General features: G+C 35.4%; 1 protein-coding gene across 1 annotated transcript in view; it reads right to left on the bottom strand.

Annotated features, from left to right (window-relative positions):
- The window catches only part of slc2a3b (solute carrier family 2 member 3b), a 33,135-nt gene extending 26,757 nt beyond the window's left edge, over positions 1-6,378 (bottom strand). Inside the window, exons 1-2 of the mRNA XM_061915373.1 lie at positions 6,265-6,378; positions 6,087-6,168 (exon numbers count right to left, since the gene is read on the bottom strand). Coding sequence (XP_061771357.1) covers positions 6,087-6,110 — 24 coding nt within the window. The 5' untranslated portion in view covers positions 6,111-6,168; positions 6,265-6,378. The remainder of the gene's footprint in view (positions 1-6,086; positions 6,169-6,264) is intronic.
- Between the last annotated feature and the right edge of the window lie 12,427 nt (positions 6,379-18,805).

Below are 18,805 nucleotides of genomic sequence, written 5' to 3'. Positions count from 1 at the left end.
CGGAAATATGGATTTTTTTTTTCAATGTTTGTATTTATTAGTTGCCAAAACAACTTTTTCTTCAATTAATTTTTTTTTTTTTTTATATCAAAACTTACGGCAGTTTTCTGGCTCCGTATCAGTGCTGCTCGACTGATTATTTACGTGAGTTCATAAGTAGTCTGCAACGCAAATATGGCCCGCGTGGCCAAGTACCCGCTAGTACCTCCATTGCTCCATTGTGTAAATCATCGCGCATCAACACATCAAACCCTGGCAAAACTACGACTTCAAAATAACAGTGTCGGTCTTGAGGGGCAGCAAATGAACTACCCTGGTGAAGTCGAGACAGTGTCGTCGTCAAACCTCAAGAAGAGCGAGCCGACCTCGTCCTCTGGAGCGGTTGCCGCGGCAACGCGACACGCACTATCTGCCCGTCGCTTCAGGAAAGGAAAGACGTGCAGGAAGGAAGTCGGTCAACAAGGCGGTCGTAAGAAAATAAGAGCTGCGAGTTGGCGCCGTAAAAAAGCAGAGGGATGGTGACTGTGCCTGCAGCGACACGCTTTTGTTGTGCAACCTTGTAACGAGGTGACGCACTTTTGCACTTTTACTGTAATCACGCTTACATCGGGGAGGGGACATACACATCACATTGTACATTACTCACCACATGTACTGTAGGAATACTTATGTATGTACAGCACATACACATATGTGTAAGAACTGGATATAACACATGCATGTAGAGTACATACAAATATATGTAAGAACTGGATAGAACATAACGGGATATAACATATGTATGTATAGTGCATAAAATATATGTAGAACTGGATATAACATAGTACATAACAATATATGTAAATAAAAAATGTGTTGTACTTGTAAAGCGCTTTTCTACCCTCATGGTACTCAAAACGCTTTGACACTACTTCACATTTACCCATTCACACACACATTCACACACTGATGGAGGGAGCTGCCATGCAAGGCGCTAACCAGCACCCATCAGGAGCAAGGGTGAAGTGTCTTGCTCAGGACACAACGGACGTGACGATGTTGGTACTAGGTGGGGATTGAACCAGGGACCCTCGGGTTGCGCACGGTCACTCTTCCACTGCGCCACACCGTCCCTATGTATAGTACATGCATATGTACTATACATAAGCCTGTATAGTACATACTAATGTATGTAAGGACTGTATATAACATAGGTATGTATATTACATAAACACATATGTAAGAACTGGATATAACATATGTATGTATAGTACATACAAATATATGTAAGAACTGGATATGACATAGTACATAAAAATATATGTAAGAACTGGATATATAACATATGTATGTATAGTACATAAAAATATGTAAAAACTGGATAAAATATATGTATGTATAGTATATAAAATATATGTAAAAACTGGATATAACATATGTATGTACAGTACATAAAAATATGTGTAAGAACTGGATGTAACATAGTACATAAAATATATGTAAGAACTGGATTAAATAAATTACATAAAATATATGTAAGAACTGGATATAACATAGCGGGATATAACATATGTATGTATAGGGCATAAAATATATGTAGTACCGGATATAACATATGCATGTATAGTACATACAAATGTATGTAAGAACTGTATATAACATATGTACGTATATTACATAAACACATATGGAAGAACTGGATATAACATATGTATGTACAGTATATAAAAATATATGTAAGAACTGGATATAACATAGTACATAAAAATATGTGTAAGAACTGGATATAACATATGTATGTACAGTACATAAAAATATGTGTAAGAACTGGATATAACATAGTACATAAAATATATGTAAGAACTGGATATAACATATGTATGTATAGTACATAAAATATATGTAAGAACTGGATATAACATATGTATGTATAGTGCATAAAATATATGTAAGAACTGAATATAACATAGTAAATAAAATATATGTAAGAACTGGCTATATGTATGTAGAGTGCATAACATGTATGTAAGAACTGGATATAACATAGTACGTAAAATTTATGTAAGAACTGGATAGAACATATGTATGTATAGTATAGTACATAAAATATATGTAAGAACTGGCTATATGTATGTAGAGTGCATAACATGTATGTAAGAACTGGATACAACATACTACGTAAAATATATGTAAGAACTGGATAGAACATATGTCTGTATAGTATAGTACATAAAATATATGTAAGAACTGGATATAACATGGTACATAAAATATATGTAAGAACTGGATATATGTATGTATATTGCATAAAATGTATGTAAGAACTGGATACAACATAGTACGTAAAACATATGTAAGAACTGGATAGAAAATATGTATGTATAGTACATAAAATATATGTAAGAACTGGATATAACATAGTACATAAAATATATGTAAGAACTGGATATAACATATGTATGTATAGTATATAAAAATATATGTAAAAAGTGGATATAACATATGTATGTACAGTACATAAAAATATGTGTAAGAACTGGTTATAACATAGTAAATAAAATATATGTAAGAACTTGATATAATAGTACATAAAATATATGTAAGAACTGGATATAACATATGTACAGTATGTATAGTGCATAAAAATATATGTAACAACTGGATACAACATAGTACATAAAATATATGTAAGAACTGGATATAACATATGTATGTTCAGTAAATAAAAATATGTGTAAGAACTGGATACAACATATGTATGGATAGTGCATAAAATATATGTAAGAACTGGATATATATATATATATATATATATATATATATATATATATATATATATATATATATATATATATATATATATATGTATAGTGCATAAAATTTATGTACGAATTGGATATAACATAGTACATAAAATATATGTAGAACTGGATATAACATAGTGAATAAAAATATATCTAATAACTGTATATAACATACTGTATGTATGTATAGTACATAAAATGTATGTAAGAACTGTATATAACATATGTATGTACAGTACATACACATATGTCAGAACTTGATACAACATATGTATGTATAGTACATAAACATATATGTAAAAACTGGATATAACATAGTACATACAAATACCTGTAAGAACTTGATATAACATAGTACATAAAAATATATATAAGAACTGGATATAACATATGTATGTACAGTAAATAAAATATATGTAAGAGCCGTATATAACATATGTGTGTACAGTACAGAGTATAACATATGTACATACATGATATAAAAATATAAGTACAGTAGGCCTATTTCATAAACTTTATTGCAGACACATATGTCCATATCAGTGTTTTGACTTGTGATTGAATTATTTTATCTACATTTTTATATTTACATGTCATTTATGTGTTTACTAATGTGGCTGCTTAATAGGAACAAACATAAAATAAAAAAACAATACAAGTAATTTATTAATGGGCTGAATATAAGACAATACTAAAAACTATATATTTATTTATTTAAATTTGAAATGTGATTCCTAACCAGCACCCGAACGTACTTAAGTATTAAACTGACCAAGTTATAAGATGACTGTGAATATAAGACAACCAAAAAAATATGGGAGACAGCCAGACATGTAAGACAACTAGAAATATAAGACAACTCGGAGTATAAGACAATGTAAAATATAAGACAACCATGAATAAAAATAAAACCAAAAATATAAAACAACCTGAAATATAAGACAATCACAACCATAAACATAAAACAGCCATGAATAAAACACAACCAACTATATAAAACAAAGAATATAAGACAACCCAAAATACAAGAAAATCATGAATACAAGACAATTAAAAAATACAGGACCACCAAAACTGTAAGACAACCAAACAATATAATGCAATCATGAACAAGAGACAACCCAAAAATAAGAAAAAACTAAACTATAAGACAACCAAAACTGTAAGACAACAAAATATGAGATAACCAAAAATTTATGACAATCATTAATGCGAGACAACGCAACATTTAAGACAACCAAACAGTCTAAGACAACCAAACAATTTAAGACGACCAAATCTAAGACAATACAACAATATAAGACGATCATGAATACGAGACCACCTAAAATATAAGACAACAAAAAATGTAAGACAACCAAACAATACAAGACAACCTGTGTTTTTCAAGAGCAATAATTCATTTACACACACACACACACACACACACACACACACACACACACACACACACATATATATTCTTTAGCTGCCGTCTTGTTTTATCAAATATTACATATGTAAATATATATACATACACACACATATATATATATATATATATATATATATTTATATATATATATTTATGTATACAAACATATGTTTATACATATGTATATACAGTATGTATACAAATATACATATATTAATATGTATTTGTGATTAACTGGCTGGACATGAACCCGTATCTGTAGTCGATGGACAGATCCAGTCCAATCTGAGCTGGACCAACGGGGTGAAGGAAAACAACAAAAAAACAGTGATATTGTGTTGTGCTTTTGGACGCAGGATAGCACTTTCATGGCGAGTTTACTGATATGTATAAGTAAGAACTTTACACTTATTATATCAGAAAAGACAACAGTGGAGGATAAATGTCACATAACAACAAGATAGAGAAAAAGAACAAACTTATCGACTACGGTGTCTCCACAGACTACAAAGGCAAACTCGCGCAATTTTTCAGGACTTATGCAGATCCCAAATACAGATCAGCAGGTACCAGAAGGTAACAAAAGTTGCTTTTACATAATCTTGTGAAACAAAACGCTAGATAATACGTCTTACCGTATACACACAGCATTATAATACTCCTATGTTGAAGCACATCAAGCAGTGCAGTCTACACATATCTCTTTTGTTTGACTGCCATCTACTGGTCACTCGTTATTACACCATGTGCCAAATAAAATTGCTTTGATGTCAGTAAAAAAACCCAGAAGTATTCTTGTTGTTTACTTAAGTCATATTGCCATCATAGTGCAGTCTACATGTATCTCTTATGTTTGACTGCCATCTAGTAGTCACACTTATCATTACACTATGTACCAAATACAATTGTTTGAGGTCGGTAAGCAAAACCAGAATTGTTCCTGTTGTTTACTTGAGTCATATTGCCATCATAGTGCAACCTACGCGTATCTCTTATGTTTGACTGCCATCTACTGGTCACACTTTATCATTACACCATGTGTCAAATAAAATTGCTTCGAGGTCGGTAAACAAAACCAAAAGTATTTGTGTTGTTTACCTGAGTCATATTGCCATCATAGTGAAGCCTACATGTATCTCTTATGTTTGACTGCCATCTACTGGTCACACTTTATAATTACACTTTGTACCAAATACAATTGCTTTGAGGTCGGTAAGCAAAACCAGAAATAGTCCGTACATCAGGCGCACCGGGCTTTAAGGCGCACTGTGGAGTTTTGAGAAACAAAATAGTTTTTTAAGTGCACCTTATAGTCCGAAAAATATTGTATATAAGCATTTTATTTCCTTTTCATTAATAAAATAATATTTATAAAGGATCCAATATGGCCAGGATCTAATATTGTTTTTCACTTAATTTAGACGCCATCGGTCCTCCTTTTTTTCTTCTACGGTCTTTTTACAGTCCGGTATAACCGATTCCAGGTAAACTCAGATCCGGTCCAATCAGAGCAGAACCAACGTGGGTGAAGAAAGAAAAAAATTGTCAATACTGTGATATATTATTCTGCTTTTTGGACGGCGGATGGAGCGGCGTCAAAGTGAGAAGTGAGCCAACAAGTGTTTCCACAGACAAACCACCAAACGGTGAGGAGGAAGAAGCAGAAAAAAACCAACAACACCCGCCACACATCTCTCAATAAAAGGTGATCATCTGTTGCTGGCTTTTTTTTTTTTTTTATAAAACGCCTCGCTCAAGTCGCGACTCGTCCCGTCTCTTCTTAGTCACGTCCCTGAAAGCTCTAGTCCTTCTCGCGCCAGAGAGGAAAACTACAGAAGAAAGAAACCCGGCCTGACTTGAGAGTCCAAAAGTAAAGCCTGAAGGTTTACCTTGTCGTCTTCCATGCGCTCCATCTGGGCTCCGGGACCGGGGGACACACCTTTGTTGTGCAAACAGCAACTGCAACTGGAACTGTCGGCAAATACAGAAACAAGCAAATGTTGGGAGCCTGAGGGACGGCGGCCGAGGATATCAGCGCTTTCCGGGTCGTGTCGAGACCCGGCGTACCTGGAGGATGCTGCGGTCCGGTCTGTGGTCCTGTGGCGTCTTCTCCCCTGCTCTCACTTCCACTGCGAGCCTGACACCGCAAACTCCTCCTCCTCCTCCTGCCCGTGCACCACCCTCCCTCGCTCTACCCAGCACTCAGCACCACTTCCAGTTCCTAGGGCTCAAGCATTATCTTATTTATATGAGAGTCCAGTCCATTGTGGATACAACATAATAGTGATAGTCCAGTCCATAGTGGATCTAACATAATAGTGAGAGTCCAGTCCATAGTGGATCTAACATAATAATGAGAGAGTCCAGTCCATAGTGGATCTAACATAATAGTGAGAGTCCAGTCCATAGTGGAGCTAACACAATAATGAGAGAGTCCAGTCCATAGTGGATCTAACATAATAGTGAGAGTCCAGTCCATAGTAGAGCTAACATAGTAGTGAAAGTCCAGTCCATAGTGCATCTAACATAATAGTGATAGTCCAGTCCATAGTGGATCTATCATAATATTGTGAGAGTCCAGTCCATAGTGGATCTAACATAATAGTGAGAGTCCAGTCCATAGTGGATCTAACTTAATAGTGTGAGAGTCCAGTCCATAGTGGATCTAACATAATAGTGAGAGTCCAGTCCATAGTGGATCTAACATAATAGTGTGAGAGTCCAGTCCATAGTTTATCTAACATAATAGTGTGAGAGTCCAGTCTATAGTGGATCTAACATAATAGTGAGAGTCCAGTCCATAGAGGATCTATCATAATATTGTAAGAGTCCAGTCCATAGTGGATCTAACATAATAGTGAGAGTCCAGTCATAGTGGATCTAACATAGTAGTGAGAGTCCAGTCCATAGTGGAGCTAACATGGTAGTGAGAGTCCAGTCCATAGTGGGTCTAACATAGTAGTGAGTGTCCAGTCCATAGTGGATGTAACATAATATTGTGAGAGTCCAGTCCATAGTGTATCTAACATAATAGTGAGAGTCCAGTCCATAGTGGATCCAACATAATAGTGAGAGTCCAGTCCGTAGTGGATCTAACACAGTAGTGAGAGTACATTCCTTAGTGGATCTAACATAATAGTGTAAGAGTCCAGTCCATAATGGATCTAACACAATAATGAGAGAGTCCAGTCCATAGTGGATCTAACATAGTAGTGAGAGTCCAGTCCATAGTGGATCTAACATAATAGTGTGAGAGTCCAGTCCATAGTGGATCTAACATAATAGTGAGAGTCCAGTCCATAGTGGATCTAACATAATAGTGAGAGTCCAGTCCATAGTGGATCTAACATAATAGTGAGAGTCCAGTCATAGTGGATCTAACATAGTAGTGAGAGTCCAGTCCATAGTGGAGCTAACATAGTAGTGAGAGTCCAGTCCATAGTGGGTCTAACATAGTAGTGAGTGTCCAGTCCATAGTGGATGTAACATAATATTGTGAGAGTCCAGCCCATAGTGGATCTAACATAATAGTGAGAGTCCAGTCCGTAGTGGATCTAACATAGTAGTGAGAGTACAGTCCTTAGTGGATTTAACATAATAGTGTAAGAGTCCAGTCCATAATGGACCTAACACAATAATGAGAGAGTCCAGTCCATAGTGGATCTAATGTAGTAGTGAGAGTGCAGTCCATAGTGGATCTAACATAATAGTGTGAGAGTCCAGTCCATAGTGGATCTAACATAATAGTGTGAGAGTTCAGTCCATAGTGGATCTAACATAATAGTGTGAGAGTCCAGTCCATAGTGGATCTAACATAATAGTGTGAGAGTCCAGTCCATAGTGGATCTAACATAATAGTGTGAGAGTCCAGTCCATAGTGGATCTAACATAATAGTGAGAGTCCAGTCCATAGTGGATCCAACATAATAGTGAGAGTCCAGTCCATAGTGGATCTAACATAGTCCATAGTGGATCTAGCATAGTAGTGAGTGTCCAGTCCATAGTGGATCTAACATAATAGTGTGAGAGTCCAGTCCATAGTGGATCTGACATAATAGTGAGAGTCCAGTCCATAGTGGATCTAACATAATAGTGAGAGTCCAGTCCATAGTGGATCTAACATAATAGTGAAAGTCCAATCCATAGTGGATCCAACATAATAGTGAGAATCCAGTCCATAGTGGATCCAACATCATAATGAAAGTCCAGTCTTTAGTGGATCTAACATAATCTCCTGAAGGAATCAATAAAGTCCTATCTATCTAATAGTGAGAGTCCAGTCCTTAGTGGATCTAACATAATAGTGTGAGAGTACAGTCGACTAAATGGTAACACCCGAAAAAAGTTTTTCAACTTGTTTAAGTCAGGGTCCACGTTAATCAATTCATGGTAAGTCCTATTTTTATAGTCTTGGGTATGACTCGGACGGGATTTGAACTTGCGACCTACCCATCTCAGGGCGGACAGTCAAACCACAAGTCCACTGGGCAGCTCAGATCACATATGAGCATGTTTATTAGTCAAATATATAAATATGTATATTACTCCAAAAGGGACAAGCGGTAGGAAATGGATGGATGGATAATCAAATATATGAATGAGTACAGATACCAAAATTATTTTGATACTTTTGTAATTTTTTTAGTAGTATCGACAAGATCCACTCCTGTACTTGGTATCATTACAGTGGATGTCAGGTATAGATCCACCCATGGCGTTTGTTTACATCGTGACACGGGTGAGCTACGGTGTGTAGTGAAACGTGTTTAGCTACCTCGTCCTGCAGTGCTAATGGTACTTGTAAGAATCTTACTTTATTTGTCGCCGTGAAGTCGAGGATTAGTGATTTAGAAGTAGCTGGATGGACGTTAGCCGTTAGCGAGCTAGCCGTGTCTTAAATCACCTCTTCCTGAGCGCATTTCGGTGTCGTAACCTCACCTTTGTCTAAATGCGGCCGTTTTCCCTTTTCTGTCTACACACTCTGTCTGCCTGTAAGTACTCGGTGATTGTGCGCTGCCGAACATGCTCCTCTGCTTGTAAAGTGGAGGCCTTTAATCCTAGGAACACCATGCCCACCGTCAAGCATAGTGGTGGCAGTGTTATGCTCAGGGCCTGTTTTGCTGCGAGTAAATGGGACAATGTAAAAGGGAGGATTACCTCCCAAATTCTTCAGGACAAGCTAAAATCGTCAGCTCGGAGGTTGGATCTTGGGCGCAGTTGGGTGTTCCAACAGGACAATGACCCCAAACATACGTCAAAAGTGGTAACGGAATGGCTAAATCTGGTGAGAGTGAAGGTTTTAGAATGGCCTTCCCGAAACTCCCGACTTAAACATGTGGACAATGCTGAAGAAACAAGTCCGTATCAGAAAAACAACACATTTAGCTGAACTGCACCAATTTTGTCAAGAGGAGTGGTCAAAAATTCAACAAGAAGCTTGGGGATGGCTGCCAAAAGCGCCTTATTGCAGTGAAACTTGCCGGCTGCGTTTCTGGGTGTTGTTGATACATGGCTTCCGCTTTGCATAGTCTAGTTTTAACTTGCACTTACAGATGTAGCGACCAACTGTAGTTACCGACAGTGCTTTACTGAAGTGTTCCTGAGCCCATGTGGTGATATCCTTTACACACTGATGTCGCTTTTTGATGCAGTACCGCCCGAGGGATCCAAAGTCACGGGCATTCAATGTTGGTTTTTGGCCTTGCGGTGATTTTTCCAGATTCTCTGAACCTTTTGATGACGTCACGGAGCGTAGATGGCGAAATCCCTAAATTCCTCGCAACAGCTGGTTGAGAAATGTTGTTCTTAAACAATTTGCTCATGCATTTGTTGACAAAGTGATGACCCTCGCCCCGTCCTTGTTTATGAATGAGTGAGTGTTTCACGGAAGCTGCTTTTATACCTAATCACGGCACCCACCAGTTCCCAATTAGCCTGTTCACCTGTTGGATGTTCCAAATAAGTGTTTTGATGAGCATTCCTCAACTTTTTCAGTCTTTCTTGCCACTGCTGCCAGCTTTTTTTGTAAACATGTCGCAGTCATCCAATTTCAAATGAATTGAAAAATACCGAACATGAAATATCTTTTCTTTGCAGTCTATTCAAATGAATATAAGTCTTAAATTATTTGCGAATCATTGTATTTTGTTTTTATTTACCATTTCGAAACCTTCACTGGTTTTGGGGTTTTGTAAATGGACTCGATATAAAGAAGTGGTTTGTATAAATGGACTAAAAAAAGACGATCGAGAGGAGCCAGATGAGGTGGTTCGGGCATCTGGTCAGGATGCCACCCGAACGCCTCCATAGAGAGGTCTTTCAGGCACGTCCGACCGGTAGGAGACCACGGGGAAGACCCAGGACATGTTTGGAAGACTCTGTCTCCCGGCTGGCCAGGGAACGCCTCGGGATCCCCCAGGAGGAGCTGGACCAAGTGGCTGGGGAAAGGGAAGTCTGGGCTTCCCTACTTAGGCTGCTGCCCCCGCGACTTGACCTCGGATAAGCGGAAGAAGATGGATGGACTCAAAAAGGAGGCGACTTAGGATTTTGGTATGAAAGGACTCGGCATCCCCCTGGACTAGACTTTGACGGGTTGTTGATATACAAACCCCGTTTCCATATGAGTTGGGAAATTGTGTTAGATGTAAATATAAACAGAATACAATGATTTGCAAATCATTTTCAACCCATATTCAGCTGAATGCACTACAAAGACAACATATTTGATGTTTGAACTGATAAACTTTCTTTTTTTTTTGCAAATAATCATTAACTTTAGAATTTGATGCCAGCGACACGTGACAAAGAAGTTGGGAAAGGTGGCAATAAATACTGATAAAAGTTGAGGAATGATCATCAAACACTTATTTGGAACATCCCACAGGTGTGCAGGCTAATTGGGAACAGGTGGGTGCCATGATTGCGTGTAAAAAACAGCTTCCCAAAAAATGCTCAAAAGGATGGGGCGAGGTACACCCCTTTGTCCACAACTGTGTGAGCAAATAGTCAAACAGTTTAAGAACAATGTTTGTCAAAGTGCAATTGCAAGAAATTTTGGGATTTCAACATCTATGGTCCATAATATCATCAAAAGGCTCAGAGAATTTTGAGAAATCACTCCACGTAAGCGGTATGGCCGGAAACTAACATTGAATGACCATGACTTTCGATCCATCAGACAGCATTGTATCAAAAACCGACATCAATCTCTAAAGGATATCACCACATGGGATCAGGAACACTACAGAAAACCACTGTCACTAAATAAAGTTGGTTGCTACATCTGTAAGTGATAGTTAAAGCAAAGCGAAAGACATTTATCAACAACATCCAGAAACACCGCCGGCTTCTCTGGGCCTGAGATCATCTAAGATGGACTGATGCAAAGTGGAAAAGTGTTCTGTGGTCCGACGAGTCCACATTTCACTTTTTTTTTTTTTTTAAATATTCGACATTGTGTCATCCGGACCAAAGGGGAAGCGAACCATCCAGACTGTTATCGACGCAAAGTTCAAAACCCAGCATCTGTGATGGTATGGGGGTGCATTCGTGCCCAAGTTATGGGTAACTTACACATCTGTGAAGGAACCATTAATGCTGAAAGGTACATACAGGTTTTGGAACAACATATGCTGCCATCTAAGCGCCGTCTTTTTCATTGACGCCCCTGCTTATATCAGCAAGACAATGCCAAGCCACATTCAGCACGTTATAACAGCGTGGCTTCGTAAAAAAAAAAAAAAAGAGTGCGGGTACTTTCCTGGTCCGCCTGCAGTCCAGACCTGTCTCCCATGGAAAATGTGTGCCGCATTATGAAACGTAAAATACGACAGCGGAGACCCCGGACTGTTGAACGACTGAAGCTCTACATAAAACAAGAGTGGTAAAGAATTCCACGTTCAAAGCTTCAACAATTAGTTTCCTCAGTTCCCAAACATTTATTGAGTGTTGTTAAAAGAAAAGGTGATGTAACACAGTGGTGAACATGCCCTTTCCCAACTACTTTGGCACGTGTTGCAGCCATGAATTTTCTAAGTTAATTATCAAGTTAATATGTTGTCTTTGTAGTGCATTCAACTGAATATGGGTTGAAAAGGATTTGCAAATCATTGTATTCTGTTTATATTTACATCTAACACAATTTCTCAACTCATATGGAAACGGGGTTTGTAAATGGGCTCAACATAAACAACTTGCGGGCATAAACGGCCTGGACTTGGACAGGTCGTGGATGTAAAAGGCCTCGATACAAACAGTAAGGAATGCCCCACGACCTTGACGAGTCTTTGCGACACTCGGTCCTCCGTCTGAACTCGCCTGCAGCAGAAAAGAGCAACAAGCGTTTCGGCCAAAAAGTGAAGTTTTGGCGTCGGCCGGGGAGTGAAAAGGAGCTCTATGGCGGCCCACCAGCACAGAGGGGCAGCGTGCACATGGCGTGGAAACAAAAGGCCGGTCATGCAGGAAAGCATGAGACCGGCTCAGTGGGTGGTAAACAATCAGGGAGCGCCACACCACTAATTCTTCTTTTCTAATCTTATCGCCCCGCATAAATCTGCCAGGGAATTTCAAGTCCTCTACAAGCCGTGGGCCCCATTTCTACTGTTTGAAGAAATAATAACTAGAATTACAAATAATATTTATAAATACCGAATTAATACATTTACTAATGCTTAATAATAATGCCATTTTTTCCTGGTATTAATTTCTTGTTTTGTTTTGGAGGTTTTGGCAATTAATACTCAAAAGACCACACTTTTTTTGTGTCCTATTAGTACAATTTTCATCACATTACATTATGACACTAATTGTATCTAAATCGCATTTTTTCTTCCTCTGATATAGAACAATTTATTCTCAGACATTGTGATCGTCAAACATTATTATTGCTATTGATATTTATTGCAAGGTTGCTATGAAACACGGAGAAAAATCGGATGGGCATTTTATCATTTTATTACATTTAACATTTCTCATGAACAATGTTTTCTCTATATTACTATTTTTTATTTTTCACAAAAAATGTTTTAAAATTATTTTTGTTTAAATGACATTTACTATTGAATATACTAAATGTAGCTTTTAATATATTGTTAAAAACTACTTATTAAAATGTTTACATACCTCAGAGAAAAATATGATTCTTTTTGTGTCCTTTTTTTTATAATATTAAATATTTTCCAAAAAGAAACGTTACTTTATTTTCATACAATAAATGTATTTACGTTATATATAATTCTCATCGTATTCTCAATACAACAATATACTTCTTCAATTTAAAATTAACTACCGGTATTTTAATGGGGTTATTTTTTTTCTCATAATAATAAATATCTTCCCAAAAAAACCCAATTTTTTTCTCATTTATTATGATTTTAATATATTTCTTAAAAATGCATTATTTTTGGTATTAATGACATTTGCAATGGACAATTTTATATACCTCAGAGAGAAATATGATATTTTTGTGTCCTTTCATTATATTACAACCTTTTTTATAATAATAACTATTTTCTAAAAAGAAAAGTGACTTTATTCTCATACTATAAATGTATTTATTTGTTTTATATATATAATTTCCATCGTATTGTCATAACAACAATTTATTTCTGCAATTTTTAATTAACTATTTTACTGGGGAATTGTTTTTTCTCATATTAAATATTTTCCAAAAAAACCAACAACCTTATTCTCATATTATGATTTTTATATATTTCTTAAAAAATATATTTTTTGTTTTAATGACATTCGACAATTTGACATACCTCAGAGAAAAATATGATTTTTTTGTTTCCTTTCATTATATAACAACTTCTTTGTTATATTATTATATATTTTCCAAAATAAAATGTTACTTTATTCTCATATTATAAATTTATTTTTTTTAATATATATAATTCCCATCGTATTCTCAATACAACAATTTACTTCTGCATTTTTTTAATTAACAATTTTACTGTGGAATTTGTTTTCTCATATTAAGTATTTTCCAAAAAAAAACTAAACTTTATTCTCATATTATGATTTTTATATAATATTTCTTTAAAAATGTATTATTTTTTTAGTTTAATGAAATTTACAATCAACAATTTTATATACCTCAGAGAAAAACTTGTTTTGTTTTTTTTGGTGTCCTTTTATTATACAACAACTTTTTTGTTATAATAATAAATATTTTCCAAAAAGAAACGTGACTTTATTCTCATACTATTAATGTATTTATTTATTTTATATATCATTTACATTGTATTGTCATTACAACAATTTACTTCTCCAATATTTAATTAACTGATCTAAATATTTCCCCCCCCCCCCAAAAAACGCAACTTTATTCTCATATTATGATTTTTATATATTTCTTAAAAATTTATTAATTGTTGTTTTAAAGACATTTACATTGGACAATTTTACATACCTCAGAGAGAAATATTTGTTTGTGTCCTTTCATTATATTACAACTTATTTTTATAATATTAAATATTTTCCAAAAAAGAAACGTGACTTTATTTTCATACTATAAATCAATGTATTTTTTTTTTATTGTTTTATATATTTCCATCCTGTTCCCATTACAGCAATTTACTCTAGCAATTTTTAATTAACTATTTTAATGGGGAAAAACTATTTTCTCATCATATTTAATTTTCTTTTGTTAAAAACACAACTTTATTCTAATATTATTGTTTTTATATAATATTAATATTATATTCTCATGACAGTAATTCCCTCCTGTATTTTTTAATTAAATTATTTACTGGAAGAAAAACATATTGTCATAATCTTACATTTAAAAAAAATATATATATACATATATATATAAATTGTATACAAAGAGTTTCTATAAACCTTTTTTTCATATATGTATTGTATTAATATTTTTTTTGTAATATTATCATTTGTATTAGAAAACCAAAATGGTAGTAAAGTGTTTCCAATGCACAATTACAAACATTCATTGAGACAAAGGATGCTGCGCAACAATCATGACGTCATCGACTGTTACAGCCGCTTATTGCGGCCACTTTTTACGTGAAGTGTCATTTTGCTTCAGAACGTACCACACCGAGTAAGGGTTGGGGGGGAAAAGGAACTTGCAGATCCTGATGCAAAACCACTCGATTCATTCTCCGGACTCTTCTGTGCCGCCGTCCCATCGCCTTGGCAACCGGTCCTCCGACAACATGGCCAGAGGGACACGATGACATGAAAGTGAATAAAAATGACAAAACACACCTCTTACTAATGATTGATATGGCAGACACTAAAAATGTCTACTTATCCAGGATAAATTTAAGGATTAAGTGTGAATAACCAAAACAGTACTACTTTTTACTGTATTTTCCGGACTATAAGGCGCACTTAAAATCCTTTCATTTCCTCAAAACTCGACAGTGCGCCTAATTTGAGGAATATTTCTAGTTGTGCTTACCGACCTCAAAGCAATTTTATTTGGTACATGGTATAATGACCAGTAGATGGCAGTCACACATAATATATATGTGTAGGCTGCACTACGATGGCAATATGACTCAAGTAAACAACATCAGCATTGTATATATTCCATTGAAAATATAGAATGTTACACACGGTGCTCAAAAAATCTACCAAAATATTTTAGTGCGACTTTGGTAAGCTATGAAGCCACACCGCTTGATGGATTGTTGGGGCATTAAACATAGGAGTATTATCATGTTGTGTGTATAAGGTAACAAACACATCATCTGGCGTTTTGTTTCACGATATTATGCAAAAGCATTTTTTCTTACCTTCTGGGAGCTGCTGATCTGTATTTGGGATCTGCATGAGTCCTGAAAATTTGCGCTAGTCCACCTTTGTAGTCCGTGTCGACACCGTAGTTGATAAGCTTCTTCTTTTTCTCTATCTTCTTGTTATGTGACAGGGGGGGGGGGGGGGGGGGGGGGGCTGATGCCCTTTGTAATATAAAGTAGTGTAAAGTTCTTACCTATATCTGTCAGTAAACTCGCCATGAAAGCACCAAAACATACCGGTGTAGTGAGTTTGCATTATCCACCCGAGGAACTTTAGTTATTAGAGTTCAGGATCCAAATCGAAACTTAGTGGTTGCCAAGAAGTGATCTAAAGTAATATTTTGGTATTGACACATCTCTGCACGTAAATTACGATTATGTTTTTAAGAGAGTTACATAAAGGTTAATAAAGTATGTACTGTATTTGTGTTGAAGTACCTTTTAAAAAGCTGAAATCAACACCCAAACAACTAGATGGTTGCCAAAAAGTGATTCAAAGTAATATTTTGATGTTGACAAATCTCAGCCGTGCATAACTTACATTACCGTTATTATACGTTAATAAAGTACATACTGTACTGTTTACATGTTGATGTACCCTTTAAAAAGCTGAAATCAACCCCAAATCGCAACTTGGTGGTTGCCAAAAAGTGATTCAAAGTAATATTTTGATACTGACACATCTTTGTACATAAATTACGAGATTGCTTTTAAGAGTCACATAAAGGTTAATAAATTGCGTACTGTATTGTTTATGTGTTGATGTACCCTTTAAATAGCTGAAATCAACCCCAAAACACAACTTGGTGGTTGCCGAAAAGTGGTTCAAAGTTATATTTTGATATTGACACGTCATCTATGCATAACTTGATACATTTCCCTTTGGAGAGTTGCATATAGGTTAATAAAGTACTTACTGTACTGTCTATGTGTTGAGGTACCCTTTAAAAAGCTGAAATCAACCCCAAATCGCAACTTAGTGGTTGCCAAAAAGTGATCAGAAGTAATATTTTAGTATTGACACATCTCTGTATGTAAACTACGAAATTGCTTTTAAGAGAGTTACGTACATAAAGGTTAATAATGTACATACTGTATTGTTTACTTTTTGGGAGTACCCTTTACAAAACTGAAATCAACCCCCAAACAACTTGGTGGTTGCCAAAAAGTGATTCAGAGTAATATTGATAGTGACACATCTCTGTACATACACTTTGAGATAACTTTTAAGAGAGATACATAAAGGTTAATAATGTACACACTGTATTGTTTACTTGTTGGAAGTACCCTTTACTAATCTGAAATCAACCCCCAAACAACTTGGTGGTTGCTAAAAAGTGATCCAAAGTAATATTTTAGTATTGACACATCTCTGTATGTAAATTACAAGCTTGCTTTTAAGAGTTACAAAAAGGTTAATAAAGTACGTACCGTATTGTTTGTGTTGAAGTACCCTTTAAAAAGCTGAAATCAACCCTAAACTAGATGGTTGCCAAAAAGTGATTCAAAGTAATATTTTGATATTGACACATCTCATCCGTGCATAACTTACATTACCCTTAGGAGAGTTACATATAGGTTAATAAAGTACATACTGTACTGTTTACATGATTTCCCCTTTAAAAAGCTGAAATCAACCCCAAATCGCAACTTGGTGGTTGCCAAAAAGTTATTTCAAACTAATATTTTGGTACTGACACATCTTTGTACATAAATTACGAGATTGCTTTTAAGAGTTACATAAAGGTTAATAAATTGCGTACTGTATTGTTTATGTGTTGACGTACACTTTAAATAGCTGAAATCAACCCCAAAACACAACTTAGTGGTTGCCGAAAAGTGGTTCAAATTTATATTTTGATATTGATATTGTGCATAACTTGATATATTTCCCTTTGTAGAGTTGCATATAGGTTAATAAAGTACTTACTGTACTGTTTATGTTGAGGTACCCTTTAAAAAGCTGAAATCAACCCCAAATCGCAATTTAGTGGTTGCCTAAAAAGTGATTTAAAGTAATATTTTACACATCTCTGTATGTAAACTACGGGATTACTTTTAAGAGAGTTACAAAAAGGTTAATAATGTACATACTGTATTGTTTACTTGTTGGGAGTACCCTTTACAAAACTGAAATCAACCCCCGAACAACTTGGTGGTTGCTAAAAAGTGATTCAAAGTAATATTTTGATATTGACACATCTCTGTACATAAATTACTACATTATTTTTAAGAGTTACATAAAGGTTAAAGTACATACTGTATTGTTTACGTGTTGAAGTACCTTTTAAAAAGCTTAAATCAACCCCAAACAACTAGATGGTTGCCAAAAAGTGATTCTAAGTAAGATTTTGTTGTTGACACATCTCTGCACATAAACTACGAGATTACTTTTAAGAGTTACATAAAGGTTAATAATGTACATATTGTATTTACTTGTTGGAAGTACCCTTTACAAAACTGAAATCAACCCCCAAACAACTTGGTGGTTGCCAAAAAGTGATTCAAAGTAATATTTTGATATTGACACATCTCTGTACATAAAATACAGGAATACTTTTAAGAGTTACATAAAGGTTAATAAAGTACGTACTGTATTGTTTACATGTTGTAAGTACCCTTTGCAAAACTGAAATCAACTCCCACACAACTTGGTGGTTGCCAAAAAGTGATTCAAAGTAATATTTTGACGACACATCTTTGTACATAAATTACGAGATTGATTTTGAGTTACATAAAAGGTTAAAGTGCGTATTGCATTGTTTGTGTTGAAGTATCCTTTAAAAAGCTGAAATCAACCTTAAACAACTTTGTGGTTGCCCAAAAACTGATTCAACTTAATA

This window comes from Nerophis ophidion, linkage group LG11, assembly GCF_033978795.1.
Source record: "Nerophis ophidion isolate RoL-2023_Sa linkage group LG11, RoL_Noph_v1.0, whole genome shotgun sequence".
In the NCBI taxonomy this organism is placed as follows: Eukaryota; Metazoa; Chordata; class Actinopteri; order Syngnathiformes; family Syngnathidae; genus Nerophis; species Nerophis ophidion.
This window is presented reverse-complemented; position numbering and strand designations above follow the sequence as displayed.